The 24511-nt window shown below is 36.6% G+C and overlaps 1 protein-coding gene across 1 annotated transcript; it reads left to right on the top strand.

The window, feature by feature from the left end:
• Positions 1 to 966, top strand: LOC124234694 (olfactory receptor 9K2-like). The gene has a single exon (XM_046652056.1). The coding sequence runs from the start codon at positions 25 to 27 to the stop codon at positions 964 to 966; it is 942 nt and encodes a 313-aa protein (XP_046508012.1). The 5' UTR covers positions 1 to 24.
• The last annotated feature ends 23545 nt before the right edge of the window (positions 967 to 24511 follow it).

Raw genomic sequence — 24511 nt, 5'->3', positions numbered from 1 at the left:
TTTGCTTCTCAGCAGGTTTCTGCTATGGGTGACAGGAGAACAAGCAATCACTCAGAAGGGACCGACTTCACTCTTGTAGGCTTCACGGTCCGCCCAGAGCTCCACATCCTCCTCTTCCTGCTATTTCTGCTCGTCTATGCCATGATCCTTCTAGGGAATGTTGGGATGATGGCCGTTATAATGACTGATCCCCGGCTGAACACACCAATGTATTTCTTCCTAGGCAACCTCTCCTTCATTGATCTCTTCTACTCATCTGTTATTGCACCCAAGGCTATGATCAACTTCTGGTCTGAGAGCAAGTCCATCTCCTTTGCAGGCTGTGTGACCCAGCTCTTTCTCTTTACCCTCTTCATTGTAGCTGAGGGATTTCTTCTGGCAGCCATGGCTTATGACCGCTTTGTTGCCATCTGCAACCCACTCCTCTACTCTGTTCGGATGTCAACACGTCTCTGCACTCAGTTGGTGGCTGGTTCCTATTTTTGTGGCTGCGTTGATGGAGTTCTTCTGAGCAGCATGACATTTACTTTACCTTTTTGTGCTTCGCGGGCCATCAACCACTTTTACTGTGATTACCGTCCAGTTCAGAGGATTTCTTGTTCTGATCTCTACATTCATAAGATCCTTTCTTTTGTCTTATGTAGCATTATTATTTTGCCTACCATAACTGTCATTATTGTGTCCTATATGTATATTGTGTCCACAGTGCTAAAGATACGCTCCACTGAGGGACGTAAGAAAGCCTTCTCCACATGCAGCTCTCACCTAGGAGTTGTGAGTATACTGTATGGTGCTGTCACCTTTATGTATCTCACTCCTGACAGATTTCCTGAGCTCAGTAAGGTGGCCTCCTTATGTTACACCTTAGTCACTCCCATGTTGAATCCTCTGATTTACTCTCTGAGAAACAAAGATGTCAAAGAAGCTCTGAGAATGGTCCTGGGGAAAAAAAATGTTTTTGCTTGATTCTATTTTAACGTTGATATAACTGAAAGACCTGGACATTATCACAATTTGGGGAAGCACTCACACCAAGAATGCAACATTCATCTTAGAAATATTTAATCTTAGCAAGTTTATCTCTTTGAATTCCATGTACTTAGAGAGGAAGAATACATTTGGATTATATTTTGTCTAGCTATTGATTATAAAGTAGAATGGCTTCTCTATACTTCATTTTGGATAATGACAATGATTGCTGTGTCATTTGTTTTTAAGAAAGATGAATTCCAAATTTTCTCCTGGCTCTCTGAAGATGCTCTTTGGCATGTCTTATTTATCTTGAGGGAATAAGATATGTTATGTGCTTATTGTGCTTATGTATGTAATTGGTAGAGGAAACAAAATCTGGTTGATACAATAAGGCAGACAGAACAAAATATCAAATTTACTGAAGAAATCTTTTTGAGTGTTTAGTGAGAAAACCAGATACTCTGCGGTGCACAGTGTCCTAAGGATGACATGTGAGTCACTCTTAATAGTCCAGAGGCTGAATGAGTGACACAGTCATTTCACGGTTTCTCTGAATTGGATAAGTTACTCTTGAAAACTCTCTCTTTTTATAAGGAAACTCTAATGAAAATAAACCAAAAGTAAATGTAATTCATTTTTTTTTTTTAAGATTTTATTTTTTTCCTTTTTCTCCCCAAAGCCCCCCGGTACATAGTTGTATATTCTTCATTGTGAGTCCTTCTAGTTGTGGTATGTGGGACGCTGCCTCAGCGTGGTTTGGTGAGCAGTGCCATGTCCGCGCCCAGGATTTGAACCAACGAAACACTGGGCTACCTGCAGCAGAGTGCACGAACTTAACCACTCAGCCACGGGGCCAGCCCCCTGTAATTCATTTTTTATTATATATGCCTTTGTGAGAATAAATTCACCAAATTTATATTTATTGAATTTTGATGCACTCTTTGCCCTATGAAAATGCCTAGGTATAAATAATTTCTGTTCTTAAGCTCACAATCAAAAGAAGGGAAAATAGCTGGATAGAAATCTAAACATTCCCATGGTAAACCCGGTGAAAACACACATATATCAAACACAAAGGACGCAGAGCCTCTAGAGTGAGAGGTCTTACATGGCAGGGAACACTTCCCAAGCACATTTGTTAAAGCATAGAGTTGAGCAAGAAGAAATAGACAGGGTTCTGTGCAAAGGGAAATAAATAACCATATAGTGAACTGTGTGAAGTTTAATAAGTGATTTTTAAAGCACAAGATAGGGAATAAGAGGTGAGACTTAAATGGAAATCATGCAGATGTAAATGACAAGCCAAGGAAGATGCCGTTTATTCTGTAGCCTGAGGGTAAGCATTGGAGATTTTTAAGAAACGTGGTATTGTATTCAAATTGGCCTTTTACAAAAATCACACTGATAGCTTTGTGGAAGATAAATATTCACAGGGAGAAGGTAGTCAGAACAGAAAGCGTGCGGTCATCCAAGTAAGAGCTTATGGTGGCTTTAACAAAGGCAGTCATATTAGAGATAGTGAAGAGAGGGATTATGTTTAAAATGGCAGGTACACTCAGTTGAATATTGATTGATGGTTGATAAAATAAGAATGAAGTAGAAGTGAATAATGGCTTCTAATGTTTGTGCTTCTCTGACTTGGGAAATGCTACCTCAAAAAATGAGGAGGAAAATATAAGTGTTAAGAGTTAATTGTTAACTTAGTTAAGAAAATAATCTCAGGAGTGAGACTGATCTTTCAAATTCTGTTTCTTCCTCTGCAACTTTAGGCAGGTTACATAATGTCTCTGCATGTTTTTATTTCCTTATGTAAAATGGGGTGCATAATAGTATCTACATCTTAGAATTACTTGCAGGATTAAATTATACAAATTTCAAATAGATTCATTAAATCTATATATTTCACTGCTACATTTGTTCTTTCCTCAGGCCCTTATGTAACTGAAAGTTTGGTATCTGAACCCGATGCCAATCCAAATAAGAGAACAGAGTCTTGAGTGGAGAGGAAAGGATTTTACTATGCCAGGCACAGGGAGCAAAGCAAGGGCTCATGCCTCTAAAAATTGCTAGCTCCCCGATGAGGAACGGGTAGGGATTTTTCTTTGGGGTTTTGGGTAGGGGAGGGGCGCATGTAGCTTGTGCAGCTCGCTGCTTTCCCACCAGCCTGCGTTTGGCCTTGAGAGGCTGCTTGCAGCGAGGCGGGGGGATGGTGAGATAGGAGGATGGCAGGTGGGCGTCCTTTGCCGTTTTGTCTCGTCTTCCTGTTTGAGGCGGGTTTGAGCACCTGGAGTGAGGAGTTGAGGTCTGGGAAGCCTCTGCTCCTTGATATTCTTGAGACAGCAGCTTTCCTGGCAAACTTCAAGGACACATGATCAACTAAACTTTAGTGTGCCTCCAACTCCAGGCCACCTGGGCTTTGAACAATTTGTAACTCCCATTTAGTTGTAAAGCTCAACAAGTCAAAGTTTAAAGAAACAGGTATTTGCATGTGAGTGGAGCTAGAGAAGCAGGAAAGGGGGTGGTGGGTTTTAGTTTTAACCCCATATACGCTGGGTTCAATGTGGGGGAACTGATATCAGGGCTGATGTTAAGAGCCTGTAACACTTAGAACTATGTCATGTTAAGTCTCGGAGAGGAAGACAATAATTTTCTCTGCCTCTCTCCTTTACTCTCTACCATGGAGAATACCTAATTCTCCAAGTTGACCTATGTTTTAATTTCCATAGACAGATCTTGAGAAACTGCTTAGTTATTTCAGTGTTTACCTTTCTTTCTGCTGACAACTAATATAAAAGACTTAAAAAATGACAATTAAAAATGAACAGAGCCACCCATTAGATGCAAAATAGTATCTTATCAAATACTACAGCTATTTATCTCTCTATCTCTCTCTATAAGAATTCTCTCTTATACTGCAGCAAGTGTCTCCTCTTTCACCTACATTTTAAAATACAGATAACTGGGGAAAATAGAGGACTCACTAGGTAGAAAAGCTGTATGAATATTTTTGGGTTCAGTGGTCACTTTGCTAAAGTGGCATCTTGTGTTTCTCCTGAGATGAAGTAGAGAGATTTTTAGGTTCAAAGAGGCATATTTTACCAGCCCTCCTCTGGGAGTACAATGCAGAATCCTTCAGGGAGCACTCTGAGTCCTATATAATGGAGCACGCCTGCAATGAAAGAGGCTCCTGATTCCTTATAATTCCAGCTATCCTAAGGCCCAGACGCAGGGTCCTCGTCCAGGGGATATTAGTAATCTTATATTAAACTGAGAAAGAAATCATAACAATGGTTGGTGTCAAAGGAGAAGAATGTTCCTCTCTATTCACTGTGTCTGTACCACCTGCCAACCATCAGCAGATCCCAAACATACACAGAAATACAAACATAACAATAGTCTCTCTTTCCCTCTCTCTCTCTTTCGCAGACACATGCGCGCGCACGCACACACACACACACATACCAGGACACCTTTGAGAAAACACCAATAATTGATTCTCCTCCTATGTGTCGAATATCGTAGGCTGGCTCAGAAAAGAATCTTCAGGCTGAGGTAGAGGCTAATGACCCCACCAGCAGAGTATTTGCATAGTATTTTTCAGTGCTGACCTTTATCCTTCCTTTCCTGATGTCAAGTAATTGCTGACATTACTACATGAATTAAATCAGGTCTATTCTATTTTTTGGAACTTACTCTTCTTATTTTACTTTTGACTCAAGGACAATGGATGTGCTGTACAGAGTAAGTTCTGAAAACAAAAGTGAGATTGAAAAATAATAATGATTACCATGTTAATAAAATTGATCAAAATATCATTAATGCATACATACATATACGTATATGTGTGATTCTCTAAATATGATATATGTATTATGAGACTGTGTATAAAATAATCAAAGTTGTAGTACAAGTCACATACAAAATCATTTTAATAATATCTAGTGATTTTTTTTGATTTAGTAATTACTGGGCATTTTTTTGAAGCATCATTTTTAGCACCCAAATAGCAATCTCATCTAAAACATATTCAAACTCATCTAGTGACTTCCCATTAAATTTATAATTATAGCTGATGGAGGTGTCAATAACTAGTAAAGTTTTCCTAACTTAAATGATGGTGTTTATGGTTGTGAATCCTCACTCTCTTTCTGCTCCACTAACAATAATTTTATTAAAAGCTTTTAGCCTACTTTTAGCATTGAGATTTTTTATATTATAAATATCTTCTATTGTCTTGAGTAGTTTCCTGTTCTTTAGGTTAAAATTAAATCTTCAGTTCAAAAAACGGAGACTTCTGTCATGGGTCTAAAATGCTAGTCCTAGGATCTGAAAAAGCAGCTCTGCTCATGATTATTTTTATTTATCTATTTATTTATTTGTGAGGAAGATTGGCTCTGAGCTACATCTGATGTCAATCTTCCTCATTTTCTTTTTTTTGGCTTGAGGAAGATTTTCCTGAGCTAACATCTTCCTCAGTCCTCCTCCACTTTGCATATGGGATGCTGCCACATCACGGCCTGATGGGTGGCATGTGGGCCCTTGCCCGGGAACCATGAACCTGGGGCCCTAGAAGCAGAGTATGCAAACTTAACCACTATGCCACTGGGCTGACCCTGCATTATTTTTTCATAAAGGTTTTATTGAGCAATAACTAGTGTGAAATGAACTTTATTCATTCAGAGTGTACCTTTCTGTGAGTTTTGACAGTTTTATACATCAGTGAAACCATCACCACATGAAACTACAGAACATTTCCATCGCCTCCAAAAGATTTATCCTGCCCCTGTTTTAGTCCATACTTCCTTCCAAATCCATTCCCAAATAACCAGTAATCTGATTATTTCTGTACATATATATGTAGATGAACACACACACACACACAGTATGTACTCCTTTGTGTCACGATTTACACAAAGTAAAATGATTTTAGGATTCATTCATTTTGTCATGTGTGTAAGTAATTCATTCTTTTTATTGCTGAGTATATTTCTTTTTCCATTGTACACATATACCAAATTTTGCTTATGCAATCTTAAATTGATGGGCAATTGAGGTATTTTCAGTTCTTAGGTATCGTGAATAAACCCGATATGAATATTCACATACATGTATTTGAGCCAAGATCCACTCTGTCCCTCCTCTCTCTCAGCCTAGCATATCAGAAAATTTACTTGTTCAGGCAAGTGTAGACAAGTTGTAGGGATTTCTCTCCTTCCAAATCCTAGTCAAAGCTACCATGTCACCTTGAGAGTAGCAGAATGCAAACATTTCTTATGCCCTGTAGATCCATGTTTGCAGAATCTCTATTCAAGGCAACAGTGGCTAAAATGTCTGGAGTTCTCTTCCTCTATCCAGCCCCATTCATAGGTAGAAGTTTTATCCCAGGCATGATAGGCTGAAAATAATGGGGCCCCAATTTCTGTTGTCCCAGTTCAAATGAAAGATGTTCTATTCCAAGAGGGACAAACTTAGAGGACCCTAGAGTACCGACCTCACCCAGAAACCTGCCCATAAGGCACGATTGTCACACTAAGATAACTGGCCCACTGCCCATGCTCCAAGTCCGGAACAGTTGACACAGGTTTTACCTAGCCTGAAAGGCAGGCCATAATAACAGAGGACTCCAAAGCTCTCCTCAAGTGAATTGACTTTATTTGGAATAAATGTGTAGAGGTTCAACCATAGGTCAACTCTCAAACATAACAAATACTTGGTGACAAGCAGTTAAGCAGAGGTTGGTTGCTCCAGTAGAGAAAAAAGTTAACTGTAGATCAACTAGAAGATTAGCATAGTCAACCAGGGAACAACACAGTTAAGCAGGGCCTTCCTGCAGCTGGAACAAACCACAAAGACTGACCTTGAAGACTATTCTTACAAAGAGGACCAAATTTAATTGGATCAGGCTGTAGAGAAATAGATGTCCCAGATGTTTTCAAAGCAATAGAACAAGAATTAGTCGAGGCTACCTGCTGGGTGGGAAACCTACAGAGGTATAACACTCCACAAAGTAACCAGGGAAGACAAAGCCAAAGGCAGCCCTGATTAAATCACTGTCATCCAAGAGTAACTGTGCACCAGCCTAAGGTTGTGCCTCTGAGAAGTGACACAAGAGGCTTCTCAGAGCAAGCAGAATTAGATAAAATTGTCCAGGAAAGTTACTGAAAAATAAACAAGCAAACCAGAATGAAATGAATAAATTATTTTTAAAAATTATCCTGGAGTTTAAAGGTACAATAACTGCAAGGATGTCTTGTATGTCAAATCATACAATATGTAGCCTTTGTAGATGCCTTCTTTCACTTAGTAACATGCATTTATGATTACTCCATTTCTTTTCATGGCTTGATAGCTCATTTCCTTTCTGTGTTGACTATTAGTCCATTGTCTGGAAGTACCGCAGTTTATTTATCCATTCACTTGCTGAATGACATCTTGGTTACTTTGAAGTTTTGACAATTGTGAATAAAGCTGCTATAAACATCTAGGCACAGGTTTTTGTGTGGATATAAGTTTTCAACTCCTTTGGGTAAATACCAAGGAGTATGAAGGAAATATTGGTTGTTTCCAATTACTAGCAATTATGATTCAAGTTGCTATAAACATCTGTGTTCAGATTTTTGTGTGGACATAAGTTTTCAACTCCTTTGGGTAAATACCAAGCAGCATAATTGCTGAATCATATAATAAAAGTATGTTTAGTTTTTTAGGAAACTGCTATATTGTCTTCCAAAGTGGCCGTACTATTTTGCAGTCCCACTAGCAATATATAAGAGTTCCTGTTGCTCCTCATAGTCACCAACATTGGATGTCAGTGTCCTAGATTTGGCCATTCTGATAAGTGTGCAGTGGTGTTTTAATTTGCATTCCGTATGACATATGACATATGACATGGAACATCTTTTGTTATTTGTTATTTGTTTATTTGCCATCTGTATATCTTCTTTGGTGAGGTGTCTTTTAAGGTCCTATGTCCATTTTTTAATCAGGTTGTTTGTTTTCCTGTAGTTGAATATTCAAAGTTCTTTGTATATTTTGGGTATCCTTAAGATATGTTTTCTGAAAACATTTTTCCCCAGCCTGTGTCTTTTCCTTTATGCTTTGACAATGTCTTTCACAGAGCAGAAGTTATTAATTTTGGTGAAGTCCAACTTATCAATTATGTCTTTCATGGATCATGCCTCAGGCATTGTATCTAAAACAGGCATTGCCATACCCTTGGTCATTCAGCTTTCTTCTAGGGTATCTTCTAGCAATATAGTTTTGTGTTTTATACTAAGTCAATGATTCATTTAAGTTGATTTTTGTGAATAGTGTAAGGTTTATATCTAGGTTCACGTTTTTGCATGTGGATGTCCAGTGGTTCTAATATCATTTGTTGAAAAGACTGTCTTATTATCTTTAAATTTATCTTCCACTTAGCCCTGAAGATTTTCCCTGACTACCAACCATCTACTCTCAGCCACTTCATCTTGCAGTCTCTGTGTTTGTCTTTGTCATACATATCTCTGGATTTTTATTGTCTGTACAAGGATCAGACCCTCACACTAATTTGTAAGCTCCTGGAGATTGCTCAGAAGATGCCAGTGTAGGAGGACTCTGAACTCACCTTTTCCCATGCACATAATAAATCCTAAACTACCTGTGGAACAATTACCTCTGGGAGAGTACTAGAGACTATATAAAAAGAAGCCCCAGAACATGGGACAAAGCTGATAGAGGTGGAAGAGGCAGAAATACCACTCTGCTGAGGAAAAAAATCACATTCTAGTTGTGGCACTTCATGGCACATCTCAGAGAGGCATGAGGCAGCTGAGACCACCTTCCCAGGGACTGAGATGCTGGCAGCAGCCATTTTTGTGACCTAGTACAAAGGTGAAGGTGCTGACACAGACATTGGCAGATGCCATTGGATTTCTTCTTCTGGCCTGTTATCAGAGGAGTTTGCCCACACACTAGAGCATTGATTTAATCCAGCTCAACCAGGACAGGCAGCCACCTTATGGAGCAAGCCCACAAGAACTTGTGGGCATTCATAGGCAAAGTGTGAGGGACCTCTGCGGTGGGGCAAGTGGGTCTGCCTTGGTAGGGCATGAGCACAGGGCAGAAGATGTGAATAAAGTGACCATAGAAACTGCACACAGCTAAGCCTTACAACTAGCCAGCCTAGGGTCCACTCTGGCCTACCTGTGCCACCAGAAACAAAAGCAAGCCCACAACAACAGAAGAGCACATGTAGCCCACATGGGGGACACTTCTGGAACTTTTATAACTGGTGATGAGATGGAAGCACATTACTGGGCCCATAAAACATCTCTTACATAGGACCATATTTCCAAAATCAGGAAATGTAACTGATCTCCCTAATATCTATATACAAGCACAAAGAAATAGATAAAGTGAAGGGACAAAGAAATGTGTTCCAAATAAGGGAATAGGACAAATCCTTAGAAAAAGAACAAAGTAAAGCAGAGATAAACAATCTACATGATAAAAAAAATACAAAGCAATAGTCATAAGGATGGTCACTGATGTTGGGAAAAGAATAGATAAACACAGTGAGAACTTCAACAAATAATTTGAAAATATAAAAAAGGACCAATCAGAACTGAAGAATACAATAATGAAAAATTCACTAGAGAGAATCAGCATCAAAGTAGATGACACTGAAGAAAGGATCAGTGAGCTGGATGAAAGAATAGAGGAAATCACCCAAGCTGAACAGAAAAAAGAGAAAAGAATTAAAAAGAATGAAGACTGTCTAAGGGACTCTGGGACAACATCAAGTGTACTAATATCCATATTGTAAGTGTCCCAGAAGGAGATGACAGAGGCAAAGGAGCATAGAACCTATTTAAAGAAATAATAGCTGAAAACTTTCCTAACCTAAGGAAGGAAACAGGTACAGGAAGCACAGAGAACACCAAACAAGATGAACCCAAAGAGACCCATACCAAGACACATTATGATTAAAATATCAAGAATTAAAGATAAAGAGAGAATCCTAAAAACTCCAAGAGAAAGGCAACAAGTTACATACAAAGAAAACCCCATAACATTATCAGCTGACTTCTTGGCAGAAACCTTACAGGTTAAAAGGGAGTAGAACAACATATTCAAAGTACTGAAAGGAAAAAACATACAATCAAGAATGCTCTACCTGGTAAGGTTATCATTCAGAGTAGAAGGATGATTAAGAGTTTTCCAGACAAGCAAAACTACAAGAGTTTCTCACCACTAAAGTGCCCTTACAAGAAATACTAAAGGGATTAATTTAAGTGGAAAAGACAAGACCACAAATAGGAATAATAAAATTCTCAAGGAAAGAAATCACTGGTAAAAGCAAATATACCATAAAGGTAGCAGATCAACCACTTATAAAGCAAACATGAAGATCAAAAGACAAAAGTACTAAAATTATCTATTCCCATGATAAGAAGTTAAGGGGTATATATACACAAAAAAAGAGGTTAAATATGCTATCAAAAAGATAAAATGTGGAGGGGGAGCAGTGAAAATGTAGGACTTTTAGTAAGAGGTCAAACTTAAGAGACCATCAACTTAATATTTATTGCTATATACATAGGTTGTTACTTATGAACCTCATGGTAAAAACAAACAGAAACCTATAATAAATACACAAAAAATTTAAGAGAAAAGAACCTAAACATAACATTAGGGAAAGCGGTCAAATCTCTAGGGAAGAGAACAAGAGAAGAAGAAAAGAACAGAGAAGAACAACAAAAACACCCACAAAAAAGTAACAAAGCGACAATAAGTGAATACTTACCAATAGCTACTTTAAATGTCAATGGACTAAATGCTCTGCTCAAAAGACATAGCGTGTCTGAAAAGATTAAAAAAAAAAAGACCCACATATATCCTGCATACAAGTGACATACTTCAGACCTAGAGAAACTCACAAACTGCAAGTGAAAGGATGGAAAAAGACACTCCATGAAAACGGCAATGAAAAGAAAGCTGGGGTATCAATACTTATATCAGACAAAATCGACTTTAAAACAAAAACTGTAACAAGAGACAAAAAGGGCACTACATAATGATAAAGAGAACAGTCCAACAAGAGGATATAACACTTGTGAATATTTATGCACCCAACATAGGAGCACCTAAACATATAAAACAATTATTAACAGACATAAAAAGACAAATGGACAGTAACACAATAATAGTAGGGGATTTGGGGACTCCACTGAGGTCAATGGATAGGTCATCCAAACACAAGATCAATAAGGAAATGTTGCCCTTAAATGACACATTAGATTAGATACACTTAGTAGATATATACAGAACATTCCATCCAAAAGCTGTAGATTACACATTCTTTTCAAATGTTCAATAAATTTAAGAAGATTGAAATCATACTGAGCATCTTTCTGACCATGACAGGGTGAAACTAGAAATCAACTACAAGAAGAAAATTGGAAAAGCCACAAATAGGCAGAGATTAAGCAAAGTGCTATGAACAACTACTGGATCAATAAAGAAATCAAAGGAGATGTCAAAAAATATCTGAAGACAAGTGAAAATGAAAATACAACATGCCAAAATGTATAGGATACAACAAAAGCAGTAATAAGAAGGATGTTTATAGTAATACAGGCGTACCTCAAGAAACAAGAAAAATCTCAAATAAACATGCTAACAGTATACCTAAAGTAACTGAAAAAGAGGAACAAAAAAGCCCAAAATAAGTGGAATGAAGGAAATAATAAAAATTGGAGCAGAAATAAATGAAATAGAGACTAAAAATCAATAGAAAAGATCAATGAAACTAAGAGCTGGTTCCTTGGAATCAACATGATACACCACATTAACAAAATGACGAATAAAAATCACAGATCATCTCAATAGACACAGAGAAAGCATTTGACAAGATACAGCATCCATTTATGATAAAAATTCTGCATAAAATGTGTATTGAAGGAACGTATCTCAAAATAACAAAGGCCATATATGACAAACCCACAACTAATATCATACTCAACAGTGAAAAACTGAAAGATGTCCCTATAAGAACAGGAACCAGACAAGGATGCCTACCGTGCCATTCTTGCTTAACATAGTATTGGAAGTCCTAGCCAGAGCAGTCAGGCAGGAGAAAGAAATAAAAGAGATCCAAACTGGAAAGAAAGAAGCAAAACTGTCACTATCTGCAGAGGACATGATTTTATATATAGAAAACCATAAAGAATCCACAAAAAAGTGATTAGAAATAATAAATGAATACAATAAAGTTGCAGGATACAAAATCAACATACAAAAATCAGTGTGTTTCTATACACAAACAACCAAACAGTATAAAGAGAAATTAAGAATATAATCCCATTTACTGTCGCAAACAAAGAATAAACTACACACGGGTAAACTTAACTGAAGAGGTGAAAAACTTGTACACTGAAAACTATAAAACACTGTTGAAAGAAATTGAAGAAGACACACAAAAATGGGAAGATATTCCATTCCCATGAAATGGAAGCATTAACATACTTAAAACGTACATACTTCCTGAAGCAATCTGCAGATTCAATGCAATCCCTATCAAAGTCCCAATGACATCTTTCACAGGAAGAGAACAAAGAATCCTAAAATGTATATGGAAAAAAGACCCTCAATAGCCAAAGGTATCCTGAGAGAAAAGCTGGAGGTATCACATTCCCTGATTTCAAAATATGCCACAAAGTTATAATAATAAAAAGAGCATGGTACTGGCAAAAAAACAGACACACTACTCAATGGAACAGAATCAAAGGCCCAGAAATAACCCTACACATTTATGGACAGCAAATTTTCGACAAGGTGCCAAGAAATTAAAATGTACAGAAGAACATCTGTTCAATACATTGCATTGGGAGAACCAGACAGCCACATGCAAAAGAATGGAAGTAGACTATTATCCTACACTGTACACAAAAATTAACTCAAAGTGGATTAAAGACTTGAATATAAGACCTGAAACCATAAAACTCCTAGAAGAAAACACAGTCAGTATGCTCTTCAAAATCAGTCTTAGCAGTACGTTTTTGAACACCATGTCTTACCATGCAAAAGAAACAAAAGAAAAAATAAACAAATGGGATATATCAAACTAAAAAAGCTTCTGCACAGAAAAGGAAATCATCAACAAAATGAAAAGTCAATCTGACAATTGGGAGAAGATATTTGCAAACTATATCTCTGAAAAAGGGTTAATGTCCAAAATATGTAAATAACTCACACATTTCAACAATAAGAAAGAAACAATGCAATTTAAACATGGGCAAAGGATCTGAACAGAAATTTTTCCAAAGAAGCTATACAGATGGGCAACAGGCACATGAAAAGATGTTCAACATCACTAATTATTAGGGAAATGCAAATCAAAACTCTAATGAGATATCGTCTCACGCCTATCAGAATAACCTTAATCAACAGGAAATAACAAGTGTTAGAGAGGATATAGAGTAAAAGGAACTCTCATACACTGCTGGTGGGAATGAAAACTGGTACATCCACTATAGAAAACAGTATGGAGACTACTCAAAAAATTAAGAATAGAATTACCTTATGACCCAGCTATTCCAGCTCGGAGCATTTATCCAAATAACATGAAAACACAAACATGTAAAGATATATGCAACCCAATATTCATTGCAACATTATTCACAGTAGCCTTGACTTGGAAACAACTTAAATGCCCATCAATGAATGAATGGATAAAGATGTGGTATATATACACAATGTAATACTATTCGGCTACAAAAAAAGATGAAATCTTGCCATGTGCAGCATCATGGCTGGACTTTGAGGGTATTATGCTAAGTGAAATAAGTCAGAATGAGAAAGTCAAATACCATGTGATTTCACTCATAAGTAGTAGATAAATACCACCACCACCACAACAAACACATAGATACACAGATTAGACTGGTGGTTACCAGAGGCGAAGGGGGGAAGGAGAAGGGTGAAAGGGGTGATAGCACACATGTATAAACATCAGTAAATATATTGTAAGCTCCCTAAAGAGTGAGATTATTTATAACTGAGTCCACACCCAGTCAAGAAAGTTAATCAAATAAATTAATTAATAAATTAATAAATTATCTGCCATAAGTTTGAAGTCCTTTGATCTAACTATATATGTATTTATAGTATGTTATATATAGTCTATTATACTTATATAGTTATTCTTAATACTAAGAAAGTAACTTAGAAAAATATATATATAAATGTGTGGTTTTGTGAACAATAGTAAAGGTCCTGGAGGTCAACTAGGTCATTTTTTTTTTCTGAAAATCCATTAATTTTAATGGAACATTTTAATATATCCTCTGAAAAAATAAAAAACAATATTTGTTAGCATATGAGGGCTTACAAGATAGTTGATAAAATATTTCCATAAAACAACTACAGAAATACTAGTCTCACAAAAAATTCATATCCTTTAAACACATACAAACACAATCAAAAATATTTTGAAGAATCACGTTCATCTACAAGTAACAGTTAAGAGTCTTCCTGACAGGAGGAAGGTGCTCCTTCTCACACGGAAGAACCAGGTCAAGGCAGCCGCTGCAGAATGCAGCAGAGAAACAAACTCCCATGTCCTTCTTTTTGAATACGCCACTGTGGATGTCACGGTGAATCAGGAAAACATCCTGGCTAACAGCAGTAACAGAAGAAGTTGTTTCCTATATACCCCAGGCCTTACATGGATATAATCTAGAAAAGATTGGAACCAGAGAATACTCCCAGTCACGCAAGTTTGAATTACTTTCCTGGTGGACACAAGAGGCCTTACAGAAAAACCCAAACTCTGATGGATTGTTGAGGTGGAACTTGTGAAGACATCAGCTGAAACCGACACCTCAAATAAACTGGAAATCAAACAGTTGGTGGTGGTTTTGAGGATACTCTTGACTGGAAGGGCAAAGAATCCAGGAAATTGGCTGGAAGATGGTGTCCTGGAAGCTCCTACGTATCTGCCTCTCTCCCTGGATGGTGGCTCCAAAATGTCACTAATGTCTTCTTCTCTTCTGCCTTCCAAATCTCATGCAAGTGAGGCTACTGGTGAATTCTAACTGGGAAGTATAAAACGGATGGATTGTGGAAGATGTGGTTCCTAACATTACTCACAGGAAGGATATCTCCAACTCTAGCTTTTTTGTCCTAGCACAGATCTCTCTTATTAATCAAAATCTATTCACAAAATATCAGTCAGAAGGACAATGAGTGAAGGCCTAAATGTGAACATAATAATTCAAATGGAACCATACTCTTTGATAACCATACAATACATAAAAATTTATTCCTTTTAATAGTATGAAAAATGGAAAAAATATCCTATATCCTCCATCACAAAACAGCTTTTTCGGGGGGGTGGGGAATGAGCACAATATATATAATTTGGTAGGGATGTCCAGGAATTGCCATACAAGGCCATGAAGAAAATCCCAACAAATACCAAACTGTCATTTTTCAATGGCCCCTTAACACAGAAAAAATAAAACATTGTAAAAAGAATAAACCTAACTGTATAGGAGAAATACATGTCAGTTCATGCTTGGATCCAAGAGGCTTCAAAAGAAGTAAAGAGAAAATACTATTAACAGAGTTAAGGAAAAATCACTACCTATTAATCTTATGATCTTACGTACTACAGTAGAAAAATGACATAGAATTCTCTCACCTCAATATTCATTTCTGAAAGTAATTAGTAGAAATCCTCAGTCTAGTCATGTACCTTAGGAAAAAAGCTTAGTAAACACAATATATTTACAATATAACACAACACACTTAGTAAGCACAACATAACAACTCTTTCAATATTGAAAAGTTTCTGGAGCATTATGCATGTATTAATTCCCATTAAGCTTTCTCATGTTATTTACATTTATTTCTTTTTGGTGGCAGTTGTCACATTTTAAGAAGTGGGCCAATTGAAGTCCTTCCCATGCTGTTCACCTTCAAGAGGTTTTCTCTAGTGAGTTCTTTCTTGCCTTTGGAAAGTACTGGGATCACAGAAGGCCTTCCCACATTCCACACATTTATATAGTTTCTCTCCAGTGTGCATTCTCATGTGTCTTTGAAAGTTTGTGTGACAAATGAAGGCTTTCCTGCATTCCTTACATTCATAGGGTTTCTCTCCAGTATGAATTCTTTCATGTTTTTGAAGAGAACTGGGACAAGTGAATGCTGTAGTACATGTTTTACATTCATAGGGTTTCTCTCCAGTGTGATTTCTTACATGTACTTGGAAGGAACTGTAATAACTGAAGGCTTTACCACATTGCTTACACTCATAGAGTTTCTCTCCTATGTGACTCCTTTCATGTCTTTGAAAATTGTGATGATATCTAAAGGCTTTTCCACATTGTTTACATTGATAAGTTTTCTCCATAGTGTGAGTTTTTTCATGTATTCTAAGTGAAGTTGCGACACTAAAGGCTTTCCCACATTCTTTACACTCATAGGGTTTCTCTCCTGTGTGAGTTCTTCTGTGTATTTGGAAGGAAGTGATATAACTGAAGGCTTTACCACATTCTTTACATTCACAGGGTTTCTCTCCAGTGTGGATCCTTCGATGTATTTGAAATGCACTGGGAGAAATGAATGCTTTCTCACATTCCTTACATTTATAAGGTCCATCTCCAGTGTGAGAGATCATGTGCCCTCGAAGGCTTGAGAGAGCAGTAAAGGCTTTCCGACATTCCTTACATTTATAAGGTTTCTCTCCAGTATGAGTTCTTTCATGGACTTGAAGAGAACTGGGAAAACTGAATGCTTTATTGCACTTTTTACATTCATAGGGTTTCTCTCCAGTGTGCTCTCTTTCATGTTTTTGAAGAGAACTGAGACAACTGAATGCTTTACTACATTTTTTACATTCATACTGTTTCTCTCCATTGTGATTTCTTTCATGTATTTGGAAACCTAGATGAGAAATGAAATCTTTACCACATTGCTTACATTCATAGGGTTTCTCTCCTGTGTGAGTCCTTTCGCGCATCTCTAAGGAAGTATAATATCTGTAGGCTCTCCCACATTCCTTACATTCATAGGGTTTCTTCCCAGTATGAGTTTTTTCATGTCCTTGAAGAGAACTGGGACAACTGAATGCTTTACTGCATTTTGCACATTCATATGGTTTCTCTCCAGTGTGGGTTCTTTCATGTACTTGAAGTGAACTAGAACAACTGAAGGGTTTCTCACATTCTTTACATTTATAAGGAGCATCTCCAGTGTGCATTCTCATGTGTCTTCGTAGGGTTTTGAGCCACATAAAGGCTTTCCCACATTCCTGACACTTATAGGTTTCCTCTCCATTGTGATTTCTTTCATGTTTTTCAAAAACGTGGAAATAAACAAAGGCTTTCCCACATATCTTACATTTATATAGCTTCTCTCCATATTTTTGATAGGCAGATGGTTTGTGTTCATTGTGATACCTTATGTGCCTATTAAGGGATGAATGATGTGTGAAGACTTTTCCACATGCCCTGCATTCATGTGGTTTCACACCAGTAGTTTTCTTCTTCAGATTGAGATTTGGAATAAGGCTGACATTTTCTCCACATTTACTACCCTCTTCACTTTCAAAAAGTGTTTTGACCATATGACTTCTTAGTTTTCTCCCCTGGTTTCTGCACTGATCTTGGGTGTCATGATCTTTCCATTTCTTTCCAATTGAGGCCAGATTCCTGAAGGTTTCCTGCATCACATCTCTGTAGAGTTTCTTCTGTAAATGATCCAGTAAAGCCCACTCCTCCAGGGTGAAGGTCACAGACACATCCTCAATGGCCACTGAGTCCAGTTAGAGCACTCCAGGAAGCAGAGGGTGAAATCTGCATGAGCTTTCAATGAGTAAAATCATAGCGAAGAACTGGAAGCTATTTTGTCTCATCCCATCACCAAGCATGAGAGTCCAGGAGACCATCGCTGAGGCTCGTGGGTCCCCCGGCGTCCTCCCTATGCTTCGGATCAGGTCACAACGCAACGGAGTTCGCGGCAGAGAACCGTTAGGAGCTCAAGGGCAGACGACCCGTGACCGGAAGCTCAACTAGGTCATTTTTGTCAAACTTCCCCGTTCCTCAGAATCACCTGGGAGGTTTTCTTTTGCTTTGATTTTAATACTGATTCTTTGATCACAGTTCATTCTTTATTAATCTAAATACTGAAAATTGTCTATTAGTGAGATGAGGGTGGGGAAGCATTCATTTATGTTTTAAGATTCCCAAATGACTCTAATGAAGTCAGTTCCTATGTAGAAGTTTGAAGACCAGTAAACTTGGTCTTCTTATTGCTTCCTGGAAGAATAGCAACTGTCTCCCTCAAAGTCATCAAAGTCATTATTAATTATAAGACTATTCTTAACCTTTCATTTCATTGTTTCACAAATATAACTTCCGTGGATTTCTGTCTTTCTCCAAAACTAATATGATGTAAAAATAACCCATTTCTTGTTTTTCTGATGCCATTGATACTAAAGCTAGTTAGACATTTAATGGGGCTCATGAAATGCTGTTTATATGAACCAGGCTCACCTTCACTTCTGAGGCATCCCTTTAGTTGCTTTACATTTCCACTTTGTATCTATTTATGTAAAACTATTTCTATCTAGTTTTATCTTGGGTTCTAAAAGACCTTTAAGGAATGACATAAAAATTGAAAGTATATTTTACATATACTATGAGAATTGATGTGGAACATTTGATGAAGGGTCTTAGATTTTATGAAACCCCAATAATTGTAAATAAAATTTTGTGTATTTATATGATAGATAGTTTTCATGATTTATATCAAACTCTAAAAACAATTCCCAATCTAAAATGATTAGGAATAAAAATGACAAGTTATATACGTACTACATCAAGAACAATTAGACAACGAAAACAAAGAACATGTGCTACTTTGTTCACTCTTCAAATTTGCAAAGTATCTTTTAATATGCATCACTCAGTCAACTAATATCACAATATGTGGTGCATAATTAGTATTATATTTATCTTATTATTTCTTTTATAAATTTGCATATAGTAAAAAAAGCATACTTTATAAAATACCTTATACCAGCTATAACTACTTCCAAATTCTGTAACTCTCCTACTATACCTATTTACAGTTGCAGGAGGAGTGGTCCTGCAGAATATGTTTCCATTGTTTCAAAGTGTCCTCATTTTGACTTTTTATGTAAGCCTATTAATCTTTGAATGTTTATATACTCAATTCTACTGGAATTTATAATCTCTCCCCAACACAAGGTATCAAACATATTTAAATTTCTAATAATTATGTACACTTTTCACAATCTCTACTACTTTATTTCTTTTTTGAATCACATATGTTCCACATCCGTAAGCCAGAGATAACAACGGCGCCCGCTCACAGAATTGCTGTGCAGGTTAAATAAGCTCTAAAGGATTCAGATGGTGATGAGACGTTACTGGATCACCCTGTTCCTCTCTCTCCCACACTGCAGTCTCCTGTACCTCCCACATCCCAAGCGCCAGCAACTCAGCCTAACACACCATCATATCATTCTTTCTTTTACTATATGTTAGTGTTACTTTAAGTTCTATGTGTTATACGATATGATGTGATGGATTATTTGGGGGGTCTGGGAATGCTCAAAAATTTTTTCTATATAAATTAGTGCTAATTGTTTCTTCACTTTATGTCATTTCTCCTTAAGAAAGCTTTCATAGAACACTCTACTTTCTGACAGCAGGGAAAACCTGTACATGTAAAACACAGCACTATACATGTAAGCTAGTATTACTATTATGTCTCACATATACTATGAAAAACTAAGCTACAATTTAAATAGCAACAGTTAAAATGACATAAGCACTAAGAATACTCAATAACAAGAAAAAAAAGACAAAAGAACTTACCCACAAAAGAGGAAATTTGTAATCCCTTGAAGCAAAATTAATTTTAAAAGAATTTAGTTGATTTGAAGAAAGTAAACTGTTAATAAGGCTTGAAAGTGGCTGTCTTCCCAAAAATAGCAGAGCGGAGTCTGCTAGAGATAATCAGTGTAGCTTTACTATCCAGAAAAAAGAATTAACCACACCTATTGGGTAAAAAGAACTGAGACCCCTGGACTAAAACATAGAGATGATCAGACTTTAGATTGTTAAGTATAAGAAAAAGTACATGACTTACTCCTGCATTACTACTGTAATGGCTGAGGGTTCCTGGAAAGGAAACAACCTAAAAATCAAAGTGTCATCACTCAAAGTATTTGGCTTTCAGAAAGTCAAACTATTCTTCAAAAACAGGAATGGAAATATATGACTTTCCTCCTCGAACATCATACAGACTTTACAGGCAACTTCATCAAGAGTAGAACAGTTTTATCCATCGGAAATTTAGTTTTAATTGCCATCAATAATTCTGCAATGTTCAATGAGAAGCAGTGGGCATATGATATTGACCATACCTATGGAAGTCGTTAGTTGAATTGATAATTAAAGAAAACAAAAGACTAAAATAATGGCATTCCTGCCACTCAGAAGATTGGAAAAGAAGTTAAATTTGACTTGGATTATAAAAGAGTTATGACTAGATTTCTGATTCTGGATATGATGAAGTAATAAGAGCCAGATTCACTCTCCTGCCTAAGTCAACAATAACAACAACAAAAGAGAGCACCTCTCTCTCTCTCTCTTTTGTTCTTCCTCTTCAATCCCTCTCTCTTTCTCCCCTCTGAGATATATATATATATATATATATATATATATATATATATATATATATATATATCTCACAAACACACAGACATAAATATACATACAAATGTTTTTATTTAAGACATTGGATGGTAGACAATGAAGGACGGTGATTCCTGAAAGATGGAAAAGAAATGTGGTAAGTCCAATGATTGCTCCAGTTTATTTCATTGAGAGCAATTCAAATATTTGAAATTGTAGTTAAAAACTATCCCACAAAGCAAATCTCTAGTTTGGTTCACTGGTGAATTATACCAAACATATAAATAAAAACTTAATAACAATTCTACATAGACTTTTCCAGGAAACTTAAAATGAGGGAACATTTCCTAATTTATTTCATGAAGTCTATGTATAGTTGTTATTGAACTAGACAAAAACAGAACAAGAAAAGAAAACTATAGGCCAATATCCGTTGTTTACATAGACCACATTTCTAAACAAAATTTTAGTAAATTCAATCCAACAAAGGATCAAAAAGATAATACACTATGAACAAGTAGAGGCTACCCCAGCAATGTAAAGCTGGTTTAACATTCAAAAGCATAGCAATGCAATTTACTATATTAACAAACTAAAAAGGAAATAAATATACATAAAATAATCTCAATAGATGCAGAAAAAGAATTTGACCAAACCAAACATTTATTCCTGATAATACTTGTCAGCCGTTTTCCTCAGGCTGATAAAAGGTATCATTGAAAAAAACCTATGGGTAATACCATCCATAATGAAAGGCTGAATGAGTTCCTCTGAAGACTAAGAAGAAGACAAGAATTTAGAAAATTTAAATTTAATTGACATTACTTGAGCAGATGTTTGTAGAAGATTCAGCATTCTAAACAATTTTGTTGAAAGAAAATTGTACTTTTTCAAACACCACATTATGTAATGACCTACAATTTAATGGGACAACTATTGCAATGGCTTGGTCTAGCCTGATCTCTTGACATCAAACTGTGGCTCAGAGAGCATTTATTGAGAGTATGACAAACCAAAGATTATCTCCAACAATTTGTGAAAATCAGCAAATGATTTGTAAAACTTTAGAATGATTTGTGTTAAAAACTTCATCACTAGTTAAGCAGTTTAGTAAGAAGATATAAAGTGCTATTTTGTATTGTTGATTTATTTATTGATAAATAAGGATTTGTATAAAATGATTACTGAACAAACTGATAAATATTTTGATTATCACCCCTTTTGGTACCCACTAAAGCATCTGAATGATAAGTCAAACTCTTCCTATAATAAAAACTCTTCGTTCAGATGGCATCTCCTGTCAGTTCTTGTAAACCTTCTAAGAGGGAGTAATTTCAACAGTATATAATCTCCTCTTCAGAATAAAAAAGGAGAGAAAATTCTCCATCTTTTAATGATCTTAAGACAGCTTGAGTCTGAAAAGTGCCTTTCTGAGTATGAGGGAATCAAATAATGCTGTGTCTCAATGATGAACATACACTCAATTCTAATTAAAATTCAGTAAAACCCTGTGAAAATACATCACAAAATGAGACAAATTCAGATATAAAAATAATGGGCAAATATTTTCCATTTTCTGTTCATTCCTTTTCTGAAACAGAAAATGAGATTTTACAGGACTTATTTTTGGTGAGGAGAAAGAACAAAAATACAAGAAGTCTTCATCATGGGACACAGGCAGGTGCAGGGTGGAATTGCACATTTCTAGTGATTTCCAACCCATCTCCCCTGCTCAGGACAATATGATGTGGACGGAAACCAAGTAAGTAGGAAATACTTTGAACTCTTAGCCATTGTTGTGGAGGTTCCATTCTATCACAGTACCCAGAATCTTTATTTCAGATTTAATTAGAGTGGACAAGAGCCACCAGATGGCAGCAAAGTACAGCAGGGTCCAGGGTTTGCTTCTGGAGAAACAACCCTACAAGAATCTTGAGCAGTTCTGTGCATCCTTGCCTGGATCATACCACTCTGTTTATGTTTAAAATCTTGTTTGATCATATTTTATAAAGTATTTTTCTCACTAATTTTAATGTGTTTAAAGGAAAAAGATTTTGAATTTGAGTCTAAAAGAGACTCTAAGCCCTTGGAAAGACTCACTGAAGAATAAGATATAGTCTTTGCTAAAGAGATTTTCACTTGCTATTGCAGGAAGCAAAAATAGAACTCATATTTCTCATCTGCTAAATAATACAATAATATTTTCTGGAAATATTCTGTTACATTCCAGATCATTTATTTATAGTATAAGACCAACTGAAAGATATGTATAATTTTACAAGGCTCAAAAAACAGTACTATTCACAAAAGATGAGTTACAATAATTTATTGAATCTTAAAAGTTGAAAAGTAAAAGTGTGACACATTTGCTTAACATAGACATAGATGATGTAATATATATGGGCTTATACTTCTCAAAGATGAAGACAGCAGAAATACTATTATCTGAAAAAAATACAAAAGAAATATATATAGAATAAGAAAATATTAAAAATGACAAAAGTGAAGAAAAATAAATTGTAACAATGAGTGTGAATGACATGTACTACCCTCATTTTAAGAGAATTACATTTCTGTTGGGAGAAGGGACATTTAATTTATAAAAAGTCATAGCTGTAAGAGCTTACATAGAAAAGTCAAAATTCAAAGCATAATGTATATTATGGATGATATAGTACATTATGTGTAAATATTTAAAGTTTCCTTCTCTTGAGTTTTCTAAATTATATTTGATGGTTGAAGCAAAAATTATAACACTGTCTTCTGTGGTTCTGAACATATGTACATGAAATATTTAAGAAAATTATATAATAATGAGTTTGATGTCAGCATCATGTCAGAGTGAGTTATTCCCTTTGTCTCTCCCCTGTAACTTTCAACTAAACAAACTTCCATTAAACAACAGAGGATTCCCTACACAACACAACAGGATGCCTGAGAGAACCACTCAGTTATACATCTTAAGGTTGGTGGAATGGACCCCCAAGAAGAAGTGTGTAGGGGAGGAAGACATTTCCTCTACCTGCTGTAGGTTCTTCTGGCTGGAGAACAAATTAAATTCACATGAGACGGAATAACAGGAGAAAATTTAACAAGGCTTTATAACATGTATACAGGGGAGAGGCTCAGGAACCTGAGCAACTCACCAAAATGGCTGAAGCCACCACCTTAAATATCATCCTCGGCTAAAGACAAAGGAGGATGTTGGGGGTGGGGGGAGTCAGTTACAGAGGTTACCAGATTATGCAGATTTAAGTCCTTGTCTTCCATGTCGATTTATCAAGAGTTTCTAGAGATAAGGTCATCTCCCCTTCTTCCTGGTACAGAGAGGAAGACACCTTTACAGGTGGAGATTTCCTTTACAATGTGAATGTCTCTTAACAAAGGGTAAGTAAATTCCACTTTTCAGAGTCTTGTTCCTGTCTGCAGTTTTCAAAAGTAACCAGCCCAAAATAATCCTCATGCCAAAGAGATCTATCTTGGGGTGGCCAATTCCCATCCCCCACAAGTGGAACTAAGGGAGCATACATCTCCCTTCCTTAGTGGCAGTGACCCAGGTCAGGGATCCTCAAACAGCAGCCAGGATCACTGTGAGCTGAGATGGAGGCAGCCTGGCACACATGAGAATGTTTTCAGAGTAGTAGCCTGGCCCATAGATGCACCCACTGACTGCAGCAGTCTTGTCCGCATGAATACTCCCCACCAAGTGGCAGCAGCACAGAACATGCAAAGGTACACTTCCCACCAAGCACCGAAGCCAAACTGGACCTGCCTGCTTAACGAACAACCTGGCTTACAGGAAGGTGCCCCGCCCACACAAGCACAGT

The sequence above is a fragment of the Equus quagga genome, chromosome 1 (genome assembly GCF_021613505.1).
Source record: "Equus quagga isolate Etosha38 chromosome 1, UCLA_HA_Equagga_1.0, whole genome shotgun sequence".
Taxonomy (NCBI): Eukaryota; Metazoa; Chordata; class Mammalia; order Perissodactyla; family Equidae; genus Equus; species Equus quagga.
Note: the sequence above shows the minus strand (reverse complement) of the source record. Positions and strands in the feature narration are given on the sequence as shown.

Coding starts and splice junctions, on each gene's coding strand:
- LOC124234694 (XM_046652056.1), top strand. CDS start 25: ATGGGTGACAGGAGAACAAGCAATCACTCAGAAGGGACCGACTTCACT.